General features: G+C 38.4%; 1 protein-coding gene across 1 annotated transcript; it reads right to left on the bottom strand.

Annotated features, from left to right (window-relative positions):
- Positions 1–8,493: 8,493 nt before the first annotated feature.
- LOC145632084 (uncharacterized) lies at positions 8,494–19,462 on the bottom strand. The gene is made up of 4 exons (XM_081684359.1): positions 19,267–19,462; positions 13,638–14,009; positions 9,222–13,518; positions 8,494–8,939 (listed from the first exon to the last, which is right to left on the bottom strand). The coding sequence occupies exon 3, from the start codon at positions 13,468–13,470 to the stop codon at positions 9,286–9,288; it is 4,185 nt and encodes a 1,394-aa protein (XP_081540485.1). The 5' UTR covers positions 13,471–13,518; positions 13,638–14,009; positions 19,267–19,462; the 3' UTR covers positions 8,494–8,939; positions 9,222–9,285.
- Between the last annotated feature and the right edge of the window lie 2,070 nt (positions 19,463–21,532).

Below are 21,532 nucleotides of genomic sequence, written 5' to 3'. Positions count from 1 at the left end.
CTGCCTAGAAATTGGAATGTAGACAATTTGAAAAAGTACTACTTCTAAGAATGTAAATTTTTGTAAACAATGAATCAATCAATGAAATCAGACTTTGTTTGCAAACAAGTTTTGTTTTTCCGCCTGGGTAATACTCGGATGGACTCTTTATGTATTTTTACTAAGTTTTACTTATTAATTGTTTGTTCGCCTGGGTAACGACCCAGACGAATTTTTCTGTTTAACTAAGTTCGATACTTAGTGTAAATTCAATACTCCGACTAAAAACTAAGCACAAAAACGTTTAGTGGCTACACAACCGGTCTCAAACAAGACCAAAGGCTAAAATGGCCGAATGGTTGCTCATTTAATAAAATCGCCTGTCCCAACATGGACAAGGCGTCCGGTGACACCCCTCCGGGTGCAATCATCGCAGAGAACAGACTATTTGTCAGTTTTACGTACCCATGCAGACGGCAAAGATTGAACGACCGAATTGGTCAACTCATAGCCGTCTGACCAAAATGACCTGTGAAGAGCGATCAAGTTGCCAAATACCGGATGCCCAGGGGCATCAGTTGGTCACCGGCTGAAGGTCTCACTTAGGTTATTTATTCCAAAATTGCACTTCCTACCTCAATTGGGGCAAAGGAGTTGTTCAATGGCTATGAAATCTCTACCAAGATGGACAAACGCCATCTGGGTAGTGACTAGAACGCCTGTTGGTGTACGGCTGTGCACTTGGTTTGGGGAAATCACTATTGTGATTGATTGACTTACAAACATATCATGCTCTTTACAGCATCACACGTTTTCAAGTCAATCAACCAACTCCACTTGAAACCAATCACACAGCCGTCCAGGGGCAAGGACAACTAGACTATTGATTAGTTAGGCAAAAATCGCCGCATGCTTTTGATAAGTTAGGCAAAAATGAAAAATTAAAATTTGCAAAATTAAAATTCAAACGCAAAATGGTCAAAACCGACTTAGTCGGTGCATTTCATAAAGGCCACCCAACCAAACGGTTGAAGTGGATTAAAATGTTAACCGGATCCCGTCCGGGAGAAAGAGAAATTGTTAATTAACCCGGCTCCTCAGCCGGTAAATACAAATATACTCGGCACGCAGGCCGGAAAAAACAAGTTTTGGCATACTGCCGCTGAATAAAAGAAAAAATAAAAAACAGAGATTGGCATACTACCGCTGAATGGTCACTTCTGGCCTGCAGGCGGTGCCTCCTGGTCCTCCTCCTTCTCCTCATCATCTGAGGGTATCTCTTGTGCTTCACCCGGACCAGGTAGCTGAGGCACGGACGGCTCGTTGCTGGAGTTGACCCAGGCTTCGAAAGAGTCAGGCTCTGGCTCACCTTGCTCTCTCAAGTACACCACGTACTCGGCATAGTTGTGCGCCAGTGCCCAGACGCTGTAATCCGCGTCTGGGTACAAGGCAGCCCAGGCGATCTTCATACGGGCGTCATTGTCAGTGTCACTCTCAGCAACAAGGCGGTTTTGCTCCGCCTCCAGAGTTGCTGCAAAGTTTGTCTGAGCCTGAGCAGCCTCCTTCTCCATCCTCTCAACCTTGGTCTTCAGTTTGGTGTTCTCTTCGGAAACACCTTAAAGTGTCCCAAGGTCCGCCTGGGCCTTCTTAAGCGCCTCATCAGCCTTTTTGGCGCTCTCATCCGCCTTCTTCTGGGCCTCCTCCGCCTCCTTCCGGGCCGTCTCAGCATCAGTCGCCCGCTGTTTGGCCGTCTCCAGATCTGACTCCAGCTGCTGGATTCTAGACGCCTGTGTCATAATGATTGTTTTAGTTTCAAGTTCATTTACGATAGTCGAGTGTAAAGCAATATTATCAGCGTCTATGGCGGACTTCTTAGCCCTTTTTACCTCTTCCCGTTTGCGGGAATAAGGACGTTTGAGCCCGTCCACCCGCAGCATAGCCTGCATCAAAGCAAGCGGTGTGAGTATTGCAGGCGGGATAAAACACTTGGAAAAAATAAGATTGAATTGACAAGTTTCTTACCTCAGCCAGAAGGGACTGAATGCGTTCAAGATTGAACGTCTCTATCCCAGGGATACTGTCTTTATCCCTCTTCCGGACGGCTTCCAGCATGGCCTTGGCATGCTTCTGGACGTCTGGCCAACGGGGAGATTGATCTGCACCACAATCAATACGTGATGAGTGCGAAACTAAGGCGACACCTATTTGTTGCCGACCGTCTGAAGATGACGTCTGTTGAGAGTGGGATTTCACCCGCAAAGGCCACCCCAGCTCAAGCGGGGATTCAAAAGGGTTCTTACCTTCAGAGCCAACCAAGCGGGAACCGCTTGCAGGCGTGGAGAAACCCCCCGGTCGCTGTTACGGGGTTAACGAGGCTGAGGCCCAGGCTGCCGCCTACCTTCTCGTTTCGCCCCGCTATCCGCATCTGCTGATGCCCGGCTGAGGCGCCTGGAGTTGACGCGGAGGTGGATTTTTTTATTTTGTTGAGAACGGCGGGGGTCTCCTCCCTAGCCCGTTTGAGTTGTTTCTCAAACGTCTTTCCAACCTCTCCTCCCTGCGAAAATAACCAAAGTTAAAGTTAGCATCCGGGCAAAAAAGTTTTTAAGATCAATTTAAGAAAGGGTCAGGCGTTTATTACCTTGGCCTTGACCTCAGCCGCAGCTTTTTCCGCAAGCTGCTTGCGGATGAGTGCAGAGGACCGCTTGGGAGTTTTCTCCGTCTGCAACATGTTTAATGCTTCTTCTGCAAAAAGAAAGAAATTGGTCAATATCATAAATCAATTTCGATAGAAAAATACTACAGACGGATATAAACTCAGGCGCATACGTTGGTAAACATGTGCCCTAACCCGCAGGCGGCTAAGAAACACTCGTCCCTGAACCAGGCGCTCTTAGGGATCCAGTTCTTGGGAACTTTTATTGTTTCCCTGGTTGACAAGGTCGTGTCTGTGAGGCCGAAAAAGTCTGCCTAAATGATCTTGTCAAAATCTTCCTCTGGGATCCGGGGAAGAGCGCACTTCCGGCCCATCGAGTCGGGCTTCTTATTATACAGACGGAATTCATAATTCTCCCGTCTGGTTGGAGCTGACATTAGGTAGAACCTGTGCTTCCAGCCGTCAAATTTCGAGACCTTGTCCAAGGTCATCATATATTGGGGATGCGTGGTTAGAGTGTACCACGCCCTCCAGCCGCCTGGGCTTCTGCTAAGATAGTGCATACTAGCAAAAGCCTCCCAGCCGGGGTTAAGCCCCTGGAACTCGCAGGCGGCAACATACCCTAGAATGTTTGTCCAAGAGTTGGGGGTAAGTTGCCAGACTCCGAGGCCGTAGCCTCTTAAAATTGCCTTCACCGCCTGGTGAAGGGGGAAGCGAAGGCCAGCCTTGAACGCCGCCTCATAACAGCCGAAATAGTTGTTGGCGTTCTCTTGATCGTCCTCCCAGGCGATGGTGCCATTCTCAGGCGGCACCCAGATCCTATACCCGTCTCCTAGCGGGTGCATTTGCGTAAAATTCTTTAAGTTTTCCTCCATTTGGATCCGGTCCTTGGAGGAGACGTGGATGTTGAAGGGATCGTCCTTCTCGTTCCATTTTTTCCTTTCCTCTTCCTCGCTATCCTGAAGCGGGGGTAAGTCATCACTGCTCTCAGAGGTAGAGGCGGAGCTGTCGCTCTCCGTTTCTTCCTCATTTTGGGTCAAGGGGGCAGAGGCGGCCTCGTCGCCGCCTTAGTCGCACTCTTCCAAAAAAGAGTCAGCGGGGGTTGAAGGGGCGCGCGGAGGGGATCTCTCCAGAGCCGTCTGGTCTCCCTGACCAGACGTTTCTCCCTCAGGTGTTTGGCCGCTTGAGCCTTCGCTCCTGTAATTTGGATCAGTCGTCGTCTACATTGTCCGAGCCATTGTGTCCTGCACAGACACATAACTGGTCGGAATCCAAGGCAAAGGGTGGTCCCAACACCCCGAGACGGCACTCCCAATCCTTTTGAGGGCACATTCAATCATTTATTACACCCTTATTCTCTTACATCAGAGAAAGACCTGAGCTTGGAATCCGAGCAGATACCCACCTAAATTTCCGTTCTCTTTATTCCGTTTCAAGTAACTAACTTGACCATCGGAGGCGGAGCTCCAACCACCCGGAGTCTCCGTTATTTTGCAGGTACAGCTCAGCCGGATCAGACTTCGTGACGTAACTCTCCCAAGGACAAAAACACCCAAAACATGTAGGGTGACTTTTAACCTCAAATAAATAATCATATGTTATTGTTATTACATATTGGAAGTTAGTTTAGGGATAAATTTTAATAAGAGTAATAATAATTTACTTCATAAAACTTTTATTGTTGAGTAGATCTTACACTGTAAAGCATCTCCACCTTCTATAATAGAAAAATATGACATGATTGGAGAGACAATCTAATGATCCTTTTGTAGCCGTGAAAATGCATGTTTTCCTTCTGATTCATCTTATTGTTTTCGAAAACATGATAACTTTTGCGATCTCACATAATCTTCCACATACGAAATAATTTCACAACAATCCATTATTCTACTATCTTGGATTTTAAACTAAGAAATTTCTCCCTTAAAAAGAGATAAACCTTGTCTTTTAAAGGAGGTCGAAAAAACTTGTCTGTTAAAAATGATCGAAAACCCTTTCTTTTGAAGAAGAAAAATTAATCTCAGAAGGGGGAACCATCATCATAAACCTAAAAGAACAAAATGAAACGAAATAAAGTTTTAGGGCTTTCCACTGATTAATATCAATAAAAACCCCTTCAAAAATCAACAATAAAAACTAAGGTTTAGGGGAAAGGAGAGATGAGTACCCAACATATTTCTTTTTTTTTTTTTTTTTTTTTTACGGGAAACATATTTCTTTATTGGTATTTTGTTTTCCACAAATTTTTGTATGTGTGTGGCCAGCCACATTTTTTTTATTTTTTATTTTTATTTTTAAATACCACAACTCTTCTCCCTCCTTTTTTTCTTAGCTTCTTATCCAAGCCAACTCACATATCACCAACAACCATATCTCTACTCCACCAATTTTCTCTCTCCTCTTTTCTTAGCTTCTTCTTCAAGCCAAACCACACATCACCAACAACCATATCTTTACTCTATCCATTTTCTCTCTCCTCTTTGCTAAATTGCTAAAATTAAAGTCCGAAATTATAGAAATTTGGTGTCAAATTGTTGTTAAAAATTGTGATTAATTATCCTTAAGATCATGAACAACATTTGAAGTAGTGAAATCGATGAGAACCAAAGAAATTTGAGCTCCTTTTCTTCGTGGAATCTCATATCGAACATTCTACGTCAAAAATTGTAGGATGTTACTAGTTTGGTCAGGGGTTACTTGTAGGGTGTTACATTACTGGTTTGGTCAGGCGTTACTTGTAGGGTGTTACTGATTTTGGTCAGGGGTTACTTGTAGGGTGTTACTGGTTTTGGTCAAGGGTTACTTGTAGGGTGTTACTGGTTTGGTCAGGGGTTAATTGTAGGGTGTTACTAATTTTGGTCGGGGGTTACTTGTAGGGTGTTACTGGTTTGGTATGGGGCCTACAAGCAACCCTTGAATAAGTAACATGTAACCATTGAATAAGTAATTCATACAATTAACCTTTGAAGTAACTCATATAAGTAACCCTTGAATAAATAAATCATACAAGTAACCTTTGAATTAACCCATACAAGTAACCCTTAAAAAAAAAAAGTACTCTTGAAAAAAAAATATATAAGTAACTCCTAAAAAAAATTACAAGTAACCCCTGAAAATACAAGTAACCCTTGAATAACTAGTTCATACAATTAACCCTGAAAAAAAAATACAAGTAACCCCGGCCCTGAAAAAAAAAATACAAGTAACTCCGGAAAAAAAAAATACAAGTAACCCCTAAAAAAAATTGTAGGGTGTTACTAGTTTGGTCAGAGGTTACTTGTAGGGTGTTACGTTACTGGTTTGGTCAGGGGTTACATGTAGGGTGTTACTGGTTTGGTCAGGGGTTACTTGTAGGGTGTTACTGGTTTTGGTTAGGGGTTACTTGTAGGATGTTACTGGTTTTGGTCAGGGGTTAGGTTACTTGTAGGGTGTTATTGGTTTGGTCAGGGGTTACTTGTAGGGTGTTACTGGTTTTGGTCAAGGGTTACTTGTAGGGTGTTACTGGTTTGGTCAGGGGTTACTTGTAGGGTGTTACTGGTTTTGGTCGGGGGTTACTTGTAGGGTATTACTGGTTTGGTATGGGGCCTACAAGCAACCCTTGGATAAGTAACAAGTAACCATTGAATAAGTAATTCATACAAGTAACCTTTGAAGTAACTCATATAAGTAACCCTTGAATAAGTAAATCATACAAGTAACCTTTGAATTAACCCATACAAGTAACCCTTAAAAAAAAATAAAATAAAAAAAAATAAAAATAAAATAAAAATAAAAAGTACCCTTAAAAAAAATATAACTCCTAAAAAAAATACAAGTAACCCCTGAAAATACAAGTAACCCTTGAATAACTAATCCATACAATTAACCCTGAAAAAAAAAATACAAGTAAGCCCGGCGCTGAAAAAAAAAATATACAAGTAACTCCTGAAAAAAAAAATACAAGTAACCCCTAAAAAAAATTACAAGTAACTCTTGAAAAAAAATACAAGTAACCCTAACAAAACCAGTAACACTGTTATGCGCGTGAACAGTAACCCCGTTTTGCGCGCGTCAGAATTTGTTATTTTTACTGACTTGGCAGCATGCCACACGGTGTGGTCTGCTGCACCAAAAAAGCTCTGTTTGTTTTCGGGTATGTGATATGATGATGTCACTTTTTGTGGTAGATAAAAAATATATATATATAAAAAAAATAAATAAATAAAAAAAAAAAAACAAAACAAAACAAAAAATTATTTTGTTTGAACTTCAAATATTTCTATAGATTTTTGTGTTAATTGACATAATTCTTTTACTTTGATCAACTGGTGAATTGAAAACAAATTTCTCCAGATGACAAAATGAGATTATTAATTTATTTCCCCTAATTGATATTGTTGCTTCCCATGTTGATTAATTGTCATCTACTAAATAATCTAGCTGATCTGTAGCCAGCTTGATATTACTATCAAAATACACCCCAACTCTAGCTATTAAACTATCAAAATTGGCAATGGACCAACGGTGCAGTTTGATATCTTTAAGTAGTTACCAAAATTTCTGAACAAATTTAGAGAACGATAACTTTTACCTTAAAGCAGAAAATACGCAATCCAAAGGCCTAAATGCTTCACCATTTTCTGCAGGCTAACCACTAAAAGCATTGCAGTAGCAGGTCAAGCACAAACCCATGGCTGCTACTTCAGAGTACAATCTCTCAAACAAGCCCACAAATAAGCATGTGTTCGCAAATTATTCTACTTGGAAAATTTGCCAATTACTACTGCAAGTTAATACCACTTTGTAAATTACTACCGCAAATTTAAAAAGTTGTGAATTACTACCGCAAAAAATTTTAAGATGTTGCGATTACTACCAAACTACCATTAAACCCAACTATGACGTCATTATATCACTTTAACCCATGTTTGACCATGGTTAAGGGCTTTAACCAGCCAAAAAAAAATGGGTTAGGGACTTAGGGATATAATGATGTTATGGTTAAGGGATTTAACTCATATTTGACCATGGTTAAAGGCTTTAGCCATGGGTTAAAGAGCTATAATGACGTCATAGTTGGGTTTAATGGGAGTTTGGTAGTAGTCACAACATCTTAAAAAATTTGCAGGAGTAATTCACAACTTTTTTAATTTGTGGTAGTAATTTACAAAGTGGTATTAACTTGCGGCAGTAATTGACAAATTATCCTACATTATTATAGAGAAAATACAATTTTATCTCCGTGATAAACAAGTTACATTTACATTTATCACGGGAACAAAAGTGTAGTTTTATCAGTGAAAATGTGTAAAACCACTACTTGAAGTAGCACTTTATCCCAAAACCGCTACTTGAGGCAGGGGTTTAAAGTCAAAACCACTACCTCAGTAGCTCAATACCGCTACTCTGTGATAAACGAAACTTGTTTATCACGGAGATTAACCTGGGCAGCCTCATTATTATATGTTACAAACAAAATAATTCAGTTGGGTATTTAACAGCAGATACCAAATTAAACTAAATAAAGACCAAGCACTTTGCTGTATAGGTGTCACCATCAACTTTACACGGCTGCACCTCAATCCCATGCTCAGGAAAGGAAGCACTCGCATAATCATTTAAAATATTATATAAAATGCATTGTTCATGGTTGTTAGAGGGCAGATCTGAAAAAGAGATACACTTGAGCTTGAAAATATGGAGAGCAAAACACAATCAATGTTCTGGGCATACACGACACAATCACAAAATCAGTAAGAAAGCAAATGCTGTATCAACCAAAATAAATACTCACCATAGTGACAACTCATTTGAATTTTAGATGACATGGATTGAAGGAAATGCTTAGGACAGTACACAAAATTTCAGATCACCTGTTAGTATCAAAAGTAAGATGGGAGCTATTTTGGTAGCAGAAAGACAAAGTATACATAGTTAAAATGAGATATACCAGGAAAAGAATGGATAAATTAAGAAAAATGCGCATACAGATACTTCTGCTATGAGCAGTAAACAAATTCAACAACCATAGCTCGGAGGTTGAAAAGGAAATGAATGGTATCAAAGCTATCAAGGCTTTGGATAACAGGCATTTTTCTAAAATTTATCTACAGAAGGAAAACTGACCAATAGCCACCTGAGGATAGAATCACAACATGAGAACAGAACTCCCCTTTTTTTGTTCTTTTTCTAATAAACAGAATTGATATGGCAGGAGATGGGGGTCGGAGACTTATGAACACATCAGTTTACTCACTTACCACCCATCCTTTTTATGACTGAGAGTTAGATGATGATTTCTTGGTAGCTAGCCTTGTCCATCTACAAACTGGAACACAAAATTATTTACAAAAAAGTTAGATGATGCAGGTTTTAGCAAAAAACAAATGACTTGTACAAGTGTACAAGTAAAACATATATGCTCTTGGAATCCCATCATCAGATAGATGGCACTTATCCGCATACAAACAGTCCTTTTACAAAAACACAACTGGAACCTAAAATTGTGTAATGGCCATTATGCAAAAATCACAATTTCACAACGAAACAGAACAAATTTATACACTGATCAATCACATATAGTGAACATAATGTCAGAAGATAGACTTACATAGCTGAATCAACTTCCAACTTCCAATTTTTGAAGGGTCTCTATATGGTCAAAAAAATTTTGTCTATCGCCATGATGATTGCTTTAAGTTTAGCTTATCTACATTCCATCCTCCTTCAGGTTCCTTTCTTTTCATATGGCCACCTCCCATGCTATACATCCTTGCTTGCTCATCTGCAAGGGTCTGTGAGCTGATGTTGGAGACCTGCCTGGATACAATTGGCAATGACTCATCTTTACCTTCCACGTCCATAACACCTGGACCACAATTGAGATCTAGACCTTGTTTTCCCCATTTATGATTGCTTCCAATCACACTGTTATTTCCAGTGTCTGGAATGGAGCGAGAAACAACATATGCATGAGGATACTGAAAGGAAACTGCTGCAGCATTTCCAACCAACTGAGAAGGGATAGCAGCCATACGTCCAGTAGCAGTTGGGTCCATGTATCCAGATGACCCACTAGCCAAGGATGATGTTGGGAGAGGAAAATTATTAGCAAATGGCAACACTGGATATTGAAAAGCAGCAGGATGGAAAGGCAAAGCAGGAGAAGATGACAATACTGATCCACTGTAAACATCGGGATTAAATGATAGAGCTGCAGTTGGACCACCCACAACACGCTGAGGACCACCACCCATCCCAACCATTGAAAAGGCTTCTCTTTCAGGTAAAACTGATGGTGTCATACTTACTGAGTAGCTAGTTCCTGGAGTATACCAAGAAAAGCAGTTCCCTGTGTCAGAGCTATTAACTCTAGGCCCAAAGGGTGGTTGGAGTGGAATGTTCCCAATGTTAAGCTGACGATATAGAACTTGTTCTGCAGGTAATTCCTCGGTCTCAGGCCCATCATTTAAATCAAAATCCCTCTTCCCACTTCCTCCACCATTAGAATAAAAATTGGCTGTTGATGGTTTTACATGCTCAGTAAAGGCCTCAAATCTCTGAATATTGCTAGCCATGTGCCGTCCCACATGGGTCATATCTGAAGCTTCATCAACTTTATTCAGATCAAGGTCCAGTCCTCCAGAACTACGCAGAGATGCCGTAGTCATCGGCTCAAGTAAGGGATTATTTCTAACATTGAACTCCTGGCTAGAACTTTCATCTGCCACATTAAGGTCAATATCCAAAGGAAACCGAGTTGGTCTGCAAACAGGGGAATCAGGACGAAGGGATTTTCTAGGCTCAGCTGGACGAAATGCACTTGTGGCTGCTGAACCTTTCCAACCAAGTTCCCCTTTATTCCACAACAAGTCATCAGAAGGAACAAAAGGCCCCTTAGCAGCAGCAGCCACAGTAATTGATGCAGGAAGACCACATGATGCAGGGGATACAGGAATTTGAAAGGGGCTGACTGAACAAACAATATCTGAGTAACGAACAAAACCCAAGTTAGACGGCTCACCATTCTTCCCCTCGTCAACATTAAAACCTTCATTCAAATCAAATCCAAGCTTTGTATCCGTATCTGGACCTCCTGAAACAGTTGACAGAGCAACATTTTCTGCAGCAGATCCACTATTTTCTTTACCCTCTTCTTTCATTTCAATTAATTTAGTTCCTTCTGCATGTGAATGTAATTCTGCTTCTGATAAAGCAACGGCAGTGCAGCTTGCTAGTCTAGCTGAACTGCCATCTTTGTTTTCGGCATTTTCAACCTTGCAACTTCTGTCTTGATCTATATCAGCACAAAACACTACAGGTTCACCTTCTTTCACAGGCACAGAAGTTTCACTCTCTTTGTCTAATGTCCTATTTTTTGTCTGACAGGCAAGGCCACAGACAGCAACACCCTCAGTTCTTTCAGATTTGACTTCTGCAGCTAATTGATGACTTGTACCAGAAGAAACCATCACTTGCTTCACATTGGTTTTAGAATCAAATTTCAATGTTACAGCAAGTGATTTTTGCTCCATATTGCTTAGAAGCTCTTGCTTGATATTTTTTTCATCGCCATCGTTAGGAGAGTATAATGCAGTATCTCTGTGAGTTTTTTTCTCAAATTCGTCATTCAAAGACACAACTTTAATTTTATCTTGAACATCCAAGGAAACACTCCGACTTGCAACTGGAAGCTCATTCTGATTCTCTTCTTTGGCGGCTACAACTTTTCTGTTTCTACTCTCAGCCGTTCCAGCACCAAGATTATCCATACTCATACCTGTAGTGCAAGCAACAGATGCTGGTGGAGAAGCAGCATCACCTTTTTCCTCCAATGTCACATTGTTTTTCAAGCAGCCTTCCATACTCGGATGTAAATTATCATTTTTAACACCACCCAGTTTACTACTTTCCTCAACAGCTGTGAAAGCACCTGCGACATTACTATGATTATCATTGCCAACATCATCAGTTGAGTGACCTTGTTGAACAGCATCATCCCCATGCAACTGTTTTTGATTTCCAACACTAGTGCTGGAGTTTTCAGCTATATTTGAATTTCTGCGAGGAGAGATGACAGGTGAAACAACACCAGTCTTTGGGATTTCCCCAGCAGCTACACTAGCAAGAAGATTCATTCCAACATCATCCCCAGCCAACATAGACATATTAGCTTCAGATAACTTAGCACAGCTTTCAATTAAAGCATTCATGGAGCTGAAAGAAGAATCATATATTTTTCTAGACATATGTTCAATACTAGAGGATGAGCAAACAACATTTGAAACATTAGGTAGTTTCTTAATTTCACTGGTTCTTTGGTGTACAGAACTTGAAGGCTCATCAACCTCATGAAGTTGAACAGAATCGTGTTTATTATCGCTCACAGCAGAATCTGATAGATCATGCTTCTCAAGAAGAACAGGAGAAGAAGCTCGACTATTTCTGCAGGAAGAATCCTCCAAATAGCCACCAGCAATGCTTTGAGCAGGACCCCGGCCCCGGTTAGATATCTTCACAATAAGCTTATGACTGTTGCTTTCTGGAACAGAAGCATCAGTAACATTATGTGATACCTTTTCTACAACTGAGTTTCTGCCCATGTATGAGCTTTTATTTGATGCAGTTTCTTTTTGAGCATTAGAGGAAGGACCGCAAACATGTTCACGGTGCTTGGAACTACTGCCTACAGTTTTATTCAAACTCCTAGACCCAGCAGTAGATTTCTTAGTATCTTCCTTACCACACAGAACAAAATTTTTAGCATGGTCACTAGAGCACTGACTGTTTGTGAAGGATTGGGATTGGGATTGGCTAGAACTGCTGCTTTTTTCCTCCCTTGCCACTGACTGCGGCTCAGAGCTTCCATCATTGGCAGTTATTATCTGGGACTTCCCATCCTTATAATTATCGGTAGCTGATGTAGGAGACACTGTCGATAATAAACCACCTGGATGTGCAGACGCAGATTTGGAGGTAGAATCCCCTTGAACAGGTTTCACTGAAGCAGATTTCAACGAAGAGTGATGTGTGACAGAACTCCTAATGGCAGCATCATATCCACTAGAGTGCCTATTACCACCATGAGAACTGTCATGCTGTGATCTGCTTGGCCATGGAACAGCTTGACTTGAGCTAGGTTTCACATCACTGACATTCATTTCCGCCTCAACACGTTTCTTCCATGTGTCAACCAAACTCCTTGCTTTCTTCTGAATTTCAAAGTTTTTATGAGAACGTAAATGATTAACTGATTTGCCAATGTTACACATCTGTAAGGCATTAAGATTCACTGGAAGCTTATCAAGTGCACGAAGTAAAACCAAGAGGAAGTCATCCACAAATTTATCATTCTGTTTTATATTTCCAGAATCACCAATTTTACCTTTGTGAACTTCTTGGAGCCATTCATTTAGCACATGCAAACCTCTAAGCTGAACAAATTTATCAAGGCAATCAAGCTTATCTGTAGCAGCTATAGTACTAGCAAGCATGGATCTACCAGTCAAATCTATCTTCTTCTCAGATTTATCAGGCTGCATGAGACGTACTAGCCGCACTACAGCATCAGAATCCACAAGTCCACCTTTCTCAGCAAATTTAGCGATTTCTGAGTTCAAAGTGCTTTCTGATCTTATTTGGCCAGAGTCTCCATCACCTGGTTTTAAAGACCGTTCTTGCTTAATGGCATCAAAAGACTGATCACCTCGTTCCCTCTTCTTTCCCTTTCTATGAGAAGGGAGGTTAGAACTGCTATTCTGCACACTGTCAGGACTGTGTTTCAATGGAGATGTTGCTGCTGAACCATTCACGGGTCTTGGAGAACGGGGACCTTGCTGCGGTTCTACTGATGCATGCATTTCTATACGTGATTTATGCAACAGTTGATATACTTCTTCCTTCCGCTCCTGGAGAAATCACCCCGAGACAAATTAATTGCCAGAAGCAAGGGGAAGCTAACGCAACATCAGAAAACATTTAAGAGAACATAAACCAAATTGTCAAAGAAAAGTATGAAAGAACTCACATCAATATAATCCTGATCCGTCAGCCACCACAGACACTTGCTTGTAATGTCGTAAACACGCCGACACACAAATGAGGAAACCCCAGGTGGAAGTTTGACACCTTTAGGCAAAAATGCAACTTTACACAGGTGAAGTAATGATGCAGCAGGAATCTCATCACTATAAAAAGAGTAGAAAACTTCGTTAGGCGAAGCTTTAAGTGCAACGCCTTTCAAAAGTTAAGCTTCACCAGGTCAACAAAGCCAAATCACACGAAGCGTTAAATTATTTTCTTCTTCAGATGTCCAACCACGAATTATACCTACAAAAGGTGGAGTGTCTTTGGCAGGCTTGAAAAGAGCACAGTCACCAACAATAATCTTCTGACAATCCTACAAAACAAGGACTTGTCAAAAAGATTGCCAGCAAAGTTTCTTTACAAGCTTCAATACAGCAAACAATCATCAACAATTGAGCTTGCAAAACATTACAACGAAATTGAAGGTTACAGAATTTCAAGCAATGATATATGCAGAGTACAAAAGTTATCAGTTAGAGAAGTTCAAGCAAAGAAATATGAATGTGCAGGTTTCTCCATGACAAATCAGATAAGTTCAATATGGATAAACCCACACGGAGCTCAAGGGGTAACTGAAAGTTGATTGTCATTCTGCAGATAACATAATTAATCAAGTCCATTAGGAAATGAATGAACAAAATTGGACATATAAAAAGAATATAGAAGTCAGTTTTTATAAGCCCTACATCTATTTTTCAATTAAGGAGCAGAGCCAAGGCAACCAAGTGATCTTCATAATTTTCAGTAGCTAATTATCTTAAGCATAACAAAGCCAAGGTAGGAAAGGCTGAGAAGGGAATAAGTAGAACCGGAACGATTAAAGGGTGAATTTTGGATGGTATGACCCAGGATTGAGAATTAAATTCGAATCACATGGCAAAATATATTAATATAAAAGAGGGTTAATGCGATGTGCTGCTTTCAGTAAAATACAAGACAACCTAAGGTATTTATGTGTCCAATGATTTTTCATACATATATCTACCATCTTTTTTATACAAATTTGCCCAAGATCAACTTTAAAAACCAATCTGCCAATTCAGTCATTTTCAATGGAAAAATAAAGTAGTAGAATACATGTAATTCAAATAATCGATTCTGAACCATTTATAAAACATAGAAATATATATTAAGTTTTTTAAAGAGCATCAAAGATCAAATTTTGATCAACAAATGGAAGCACTAGATATAAAAAACAGACACATTAAAAACACTAAAAACTTCATGGGGTAAGTAAAAATGAAAGAATGGTAGAGAGCTCAGTGATTCTAAGTGTCTAAAGGAGTAATGATATCCTTGACATAGAGTAAATATTACCATTGTTGTTAGAATCGCGATCCGGATCGTTCAATCTAATTTTAGGCAAATGATTCGAATCGGATGCAGAATCATTGAGCATGTAGGATCAATATAGGATCGTACATGATCAAATAGGATTGTGTAGGATTGTACAGGATCGGGTAGGATCGCACGATCCTATTTTTCACTTGGATTGATAGTACAGGACCGAATCGTGTGGGTAGGATCGATTAGTTTTACTTATTAGAATTAGCCTAAAGCAATCAAACTTTTAAGCCTAGAACATTACTATCCAACTACTTAAATACAAATTTTAGCATTCTTATAGCTTAAAAAATGTGTATCTTGTTATGTAGCAACCTTAATATTACTCTTTTTGTCAATTTCGTAGGATCTTACGAATCTATGGTCCAATTTTACCGATTCGATCCTAATCCCCTCACCAATCCAATGTAGGTCCGAACCTAACAACCTTGAATATAACAAATACAATATAGAAAATCAAAGAAAATACTTAAATATAAATATAAAATAAAAAGAAAAGTAATAATAACAATAACAATAGCAATAATAATTATAAATTAAAATAGTACAACACTTCACAAGAAGAAAAAAGGAAAAAAAAAAAAAAAAAAAAAACACTACTGCAACAAGCCAAATCTTGCCGACTAGCAATCATAAACATAGATTTTAGAATACAAAATATAAAATAGTTCCTCTATGACACATTTTTACATTCTCCAATATTCACCAAAGTTTTTTTGACTTCATTTTGTGATTTATGCTTTAGAAAATACACAATTGAGTGGGGTCTTGTTTGATTCGTCTCAATGTCCATTTTCCAAATATCAACTTTATATAATTATTGGTTGTACTTGTACATAAGTGAAGATATTATTATTTGAAGCTATGCATTAGCTAACATGCTTAAATGAAATGTGTCAACTAATATGAAACGGATGAAGTAATGTTTAATTACACAACATCTAACTGGAAGAAAACAGGACTCTCTAAACCATGGTCCCGACAATCAAATCTTATCATTGCAGCAAGTTGAGTTTTTTATGCACTCAGCTTACAATCAACAACAGAAATAAGTTATGATCATCAAACAGAATAACAAAATACATGACAAATGAGAAATCAGCATTCCCCCAAACCTAAGCTTAGAAGAGAATACCCTAGTTCCAACGTCTACATTGAAATTTTGACACTCATATCCTGAATAACAGTTTTTCTAATGAGACTACAATGGTCTAGGATCCATAATGATGGTAAAATTTTCAAATTACAATTTCACAAGTAAAAACTTCAAAGTGATTACAAGTAAACACAAGATACATGACTCATAGCTAGCATTCTAAGAATGATAATCGTAATAAATGATAATATGGGTTCAAGTACAAGAAGCACATTAGGTTGCATATTCATTCTTGGAATGCAGCCTAGAGACCGATATTTCAAGATTTTGACCTCATAAGCACCCACTCCCTCCTTGCACCACACCACACTGAGGTTTGTCAGAGTCCCCATCTAAAAGTCACCTAGACAACAATAATACTCTATATAATACTTCATAACAGACACCAATTAATGTTTCCAAATCAAAGTATGGGTATCAAACATATATTAAGCAGATAACAATTTTGTCGAAAAACTCTGCAATGTTCACAATTTATAGTAATTTTAATTACTAAATGAGAAATTATCAAATCGTGGAAAAGGATCATAGTGCAAAGATCAAAGCTTTATAGATATACAAGAAATGACTAGAAGCAAGCAAGGTCAATTAGGTTTCTTTGTACTTTATTTTAAGGTAATACCTTTTTTTAAGAACTATATGCAGGAAGGAGTAATGAATTGATAGCAAAGACATGCATGTAAGATTGGCATTTAGTAGTTTGTTCGTCAAACGTAGCCCAAAACACTCATGAGAAGCCGGACAGTTATAAAGCCAAATAACGACATGGATAACTAATAAGCATACGCAATAAGGTTAACTTTGCTTCCCAAAATTCTCTTTCCAAGTCATTAGACACCAAAAAGGCGAATAGTATACAGTTTACAAAAACATCTTAAGTAAAGAACCAAAGGGCTTTTGCTACTTCAACCTCCCAAAGTCCAACGTGTTACACCTACAATTGGTTAGAACTCCTAACTCCACTCATTATCAATATGCCTCTACAAAGATTCAACTTTAAACGAGGTGCAAGGGCTAAGCTATCGAGAAAAGCTTTATTTAAGGGCAACCACCCCTCTCTCTCTCTCTCTCTCTCTCTCTCTCTCTCTCTCTCTCTCTCTATTTTGATGCATACAAGACAACTATGTTACTCTAACTTGGAAATTTGTGATAGACGTGCATCTCTAACTTATTTATTTTGTAAAACTAATTCCATAATGTGAGCCCAAATCAAAGTTGAAATGTCTATTGTCGACAATCCAACAAGGTACTTGGAAGTGAAATGAAGAGTCAAGTATTAATCTTCAAATATGTAGTTTTAATTATTGTATAATTACTTTAATTACTTAAATAATTTACATGGAAATATTATAATATTTAATCCTCATAAGTAGTTTAATAACTAAAAAAAAAAAAAAAAATATACGGTACTCAAAACTAAGCATAACTAAATACCAGCCTTAAAGCTGACCAAAATTAGAGAAAAGTGACAACATTAGAAGGAAATAGTTCTTTAGACACATTTTTGTGGTCCTTTCAGTATAAATCTTAAGAAGTAAAATGAAATTTATAACAATGTCATTCCATCTGCATGTACTTCATCTTACTTTCACCAACAAAGGCCACTGATAAAAAAAACACACAGCACTAACAATCAAGAATAAGAGTTCAATGCACATGTCCATTTTAACACTGAAATAGTCCCTATACAACATCAGTAGCATATTATTACAGTGAACAAAAGCATGATTCTCCCTAACCCAGTTTCCAGTTGTTACATTGTTTATTTAGACTTTAGTGTTAAGGGAAGCAACAAATTAATTGATTTTCCTTAACCCCTAATCCAATAACATCATCCTCTTAAGAGTCTTAACAAATAGTTCAAGTAAGGTTGTTAAGGTTGCAACTTAATCAAAAGCATAAGAATAATGATAAGGTTTAATATGATAGAATGCTAACCATTTCTAAATGCGCAATAAGTTAGAAGAAAAAGTACATGCTCCTATATAGGTGTGTAAGACAGGTTCTACAAAATGGCACATTTGATAGGAACGTCCATAGACACAGTATACAATTGTATATGATGTCAAGCACTTGACAGCTTTAAAGGATGCTGATGTATCCTTTACTCGTGCTTAAACACACTAAAAAGAGCTACTCATTGCTTAACCAACCCACCCAAAAGAAAAGATCCTTTTGTATAGAACTTCTATCGCTTCAATACTTTTCTCCATTAATAGACATATTAACAGAACTCGTGTATTTGTGTATGAATGTTACATCACATTTTAAAAAATCAAACTCTATAAAGATAAACCTTATAATATAGAAGAGAAGTGGCCAGATGACAAAGCACAAAACTTACAGATGCCTTTGATCAGTAAATGGTTCTAAATTACGACTATAGAGAAAAGAAGACTGATGCCCAACATAGACCAATTATTCAGTTCCTCCAAATATACTTAGAGCTTAAAGAACAGCAGAGAAAATTAGTGGAATGATGCCCAACAAGCACTAGTAATGTATACATAAGAGAAACAGGCAAAATTAATGTGAAACAAATATATCAACCCACAAAGAACTCTTTTTTTTTTAAGACGGTAGGTTTTTGCATTCTTTGAATTCCAACCCAAACATACTTTCATTTCATTCAAGTACAAAGTACAACATTCAAAAAGTTAGGGTGCAGAGACAGCCAGAATAAGGCTATCAATTAAAAATAGCTACTCAACAAAATTTCTATGAAAATGTAATACAGCGAGACAAGGTATAATTTCATAGTTCAAACCTAACATTAAAGGGTTCTGCAGTACATTAGCAATCAAATATGATTCAACTATCAAATAAACCTCGAAAAATCACATAACGATAGGGATATGTGATTCAATTATCAAATTAAGCTCATAATTTTCTTTTTTAGCAACAAAATCAATAGTTATGATCTTTCATAATAATTGTATTTAGAATCAATAGTTAACATTTTCAAACCCTAAATTTACTGCACTGACAACTGAATTTAATAAATTAGATCAAAGATAAACCCTAGATTGTGAAATTGATATGATGATTACAAAAGGAAACAACAACTAACCTCAGAAGCTGCTTCAATAGGGGATACAAGTACTAGAAGGCGACTCGATGGAGAACGTGAAGTGCGACGTTGAGTGCGCGCTTCAATGAAGAACTCAGAGAGAGAGGGGAGCAAGAGGAGGCAGGTCTTTGTTCATCCGTTATTTTATTTTTGTTTTTCATTATTGAAAGAGAAATTCATGGCCCACTTTTATGGGGAATAATGACCGCTATCCGGTATAGGCTACCCGCCTAATACCAAGTGACGTTAGAATTTTTTTTTTAAGGGTAAATAACAGTACTTAATGACTCGATAACAAGATTTGATAAATTAATAACAATACCTTAATTTAAAATAACAGTTTTTTAATAATACATAGATTTTTACTATAATTCGATTTGATAATTACTTAGATGACTTTTAACGGTACCAGTTATAACAACTCTACTACTTATACATCAAAATAAATTATTTTAACTGTTTAAAAGCCCACCATGCTTCGCAATAATAGTTTTTTAACTACAGAATTTTGAGCAATACTTGAACTTAATTGACAATGGAACCTCCGGCGTTCTGACCAACCAGCTTTACCAAGGTAGCTAACTCCAACCCTGTCTTCCTTAGATCAGGCTCAGCACAGATCTAATTCGTTTCCTACCTTAGACCGTAATCTCTAATTAGACACTCCTTTACTGTGTTTATGATAGAACTTCTTAAACAGAAAGATAACTTATTTGATACATAAGGTTCAAGGGGATAACGTTCCCTTCTTGAACGAAACTTTTATTTAATTTGAAATGATTACAACACTCATGTATTACAACAAACACACAAACTGGAAGCTTAAACAAACATAAGTTAAACTAGAGTTTTCTCTATTTTAAGAGAGATTGAGAACCAATCTGTCTCTTAAGGTGAGTATTTTTCTCTAGAGGACTCTCTAAATCTTTCAGTGTAATTCTCTAACTAACTCTTCCAACTCTGCCTTCACTTCTTGGCCTAAGTCCCTTTATATAGGGAAGCAAAGTTACATAAAATCCTTATCTTGACTCAGCAAGCAATTCTACACCATTGCTTTTTACAAAGATACTTTAAGACAGAAACAATTACTAAAACGTGGCTACAGTTAAGATTCCTTGAATTATTGCTGGTGTGGGCTCAAGCATTCATAATTTCATCCATCATCATTTATTGTAGGCTCCCCTCACTATCTTTGTTGTCTTCATAATGAACATACATAGGATTCTCTTCTTCTATGCATTTGGCTGCGTATGATTCATCCCAACTCATGAATGCTTCAAACAGATACTCATGGCCTTCAAATGACATAAACTTCCCACTTTCAATATCTTCTAAATATTTGTAGATTGACTCGGTGTTGTTTATGCCATCTACTAAATATTCTTTCATCTCGTTAGGCACCACAATTGTTGTGCTACCAACATGAAACATGACAGGAGGATTTTCTTTTCTTTATATAAAATCGTTAAGATATTGTGAAATGTAGAAAAATCACAATGCTCTTGCTTCAGTTGGATTTTTAACAGTCCTCTGACGAATTAGTATGGGATCTTTGCAACACCTCACTTTCCCAAACATTATCAAGTAATGCAGTGGACTAACTTTTCCTTCTTTAACTTCGATATTAGCACATTGCACCCTTGCTCCTAGCTGAAAGTCTTCTTTTTTGTCATCACAATATTTCCGAACCTTGTTGAATGCGTACGGTTGGAACTTTGTAAGTCTTTGAAAGAAAGAGTCATTAGGAGTAGGAAATTCATATAAATCATGTACCATTCCATAATCCCAAGCCTTGTAATGTATACTAATGAATGGAGCATTCTGATTAAGAGGATATGGGTAGATTCGCAATGATGCAACCTTAGAGTTTTTGGGAAGCTCTATTCTTTCTCCCCATAAATCTCGAAGATCAAAGAATTTACTGGACCTTGTTACCACTAGACCTGGCAATCCTGACCCAGACCCGATGACCCGACCCATGACCCGAAACCAGTGACCCGAAATTGACCCAAAACCTGAATTAACCCGACCCGACCCATACCCGACCCGAAGTGGAACTGACCCGACCTTGACCCGAAACCCGAAATGACCTAACCCGAAACGACCCGACCCGAGATGACTCGACCCAAAGTTGACCCGAGACCCGAAACGACCCGACCCGAAGTTGACCCGAGACCCGAAGTTGACCCGACCGAAAAATGACCCAACCTTTAACTTCTTTTAGTAAATAATTATATATGTTACTACCTCTGTTAACTTTTATTTG

This window comes from Chenopodium album, chromosome 5 (assembly GCF_948465745.1).
Source record: "Chenopodium album chromosome 5, dcCheAlbu1.1, whole genome shotgun sequence".
Lineage (NCBI taxonomy): Eukaryota > Viridiplantae > Streptophyta > Magnoliopsida > Caryophyllales > Amaranthaceae > Chenopodium > Chenopodium album.
Note: the sequence above shows the minus strand (reverse complement) of the source record. Positions and strands in the feature narration are given on the sequence as shown.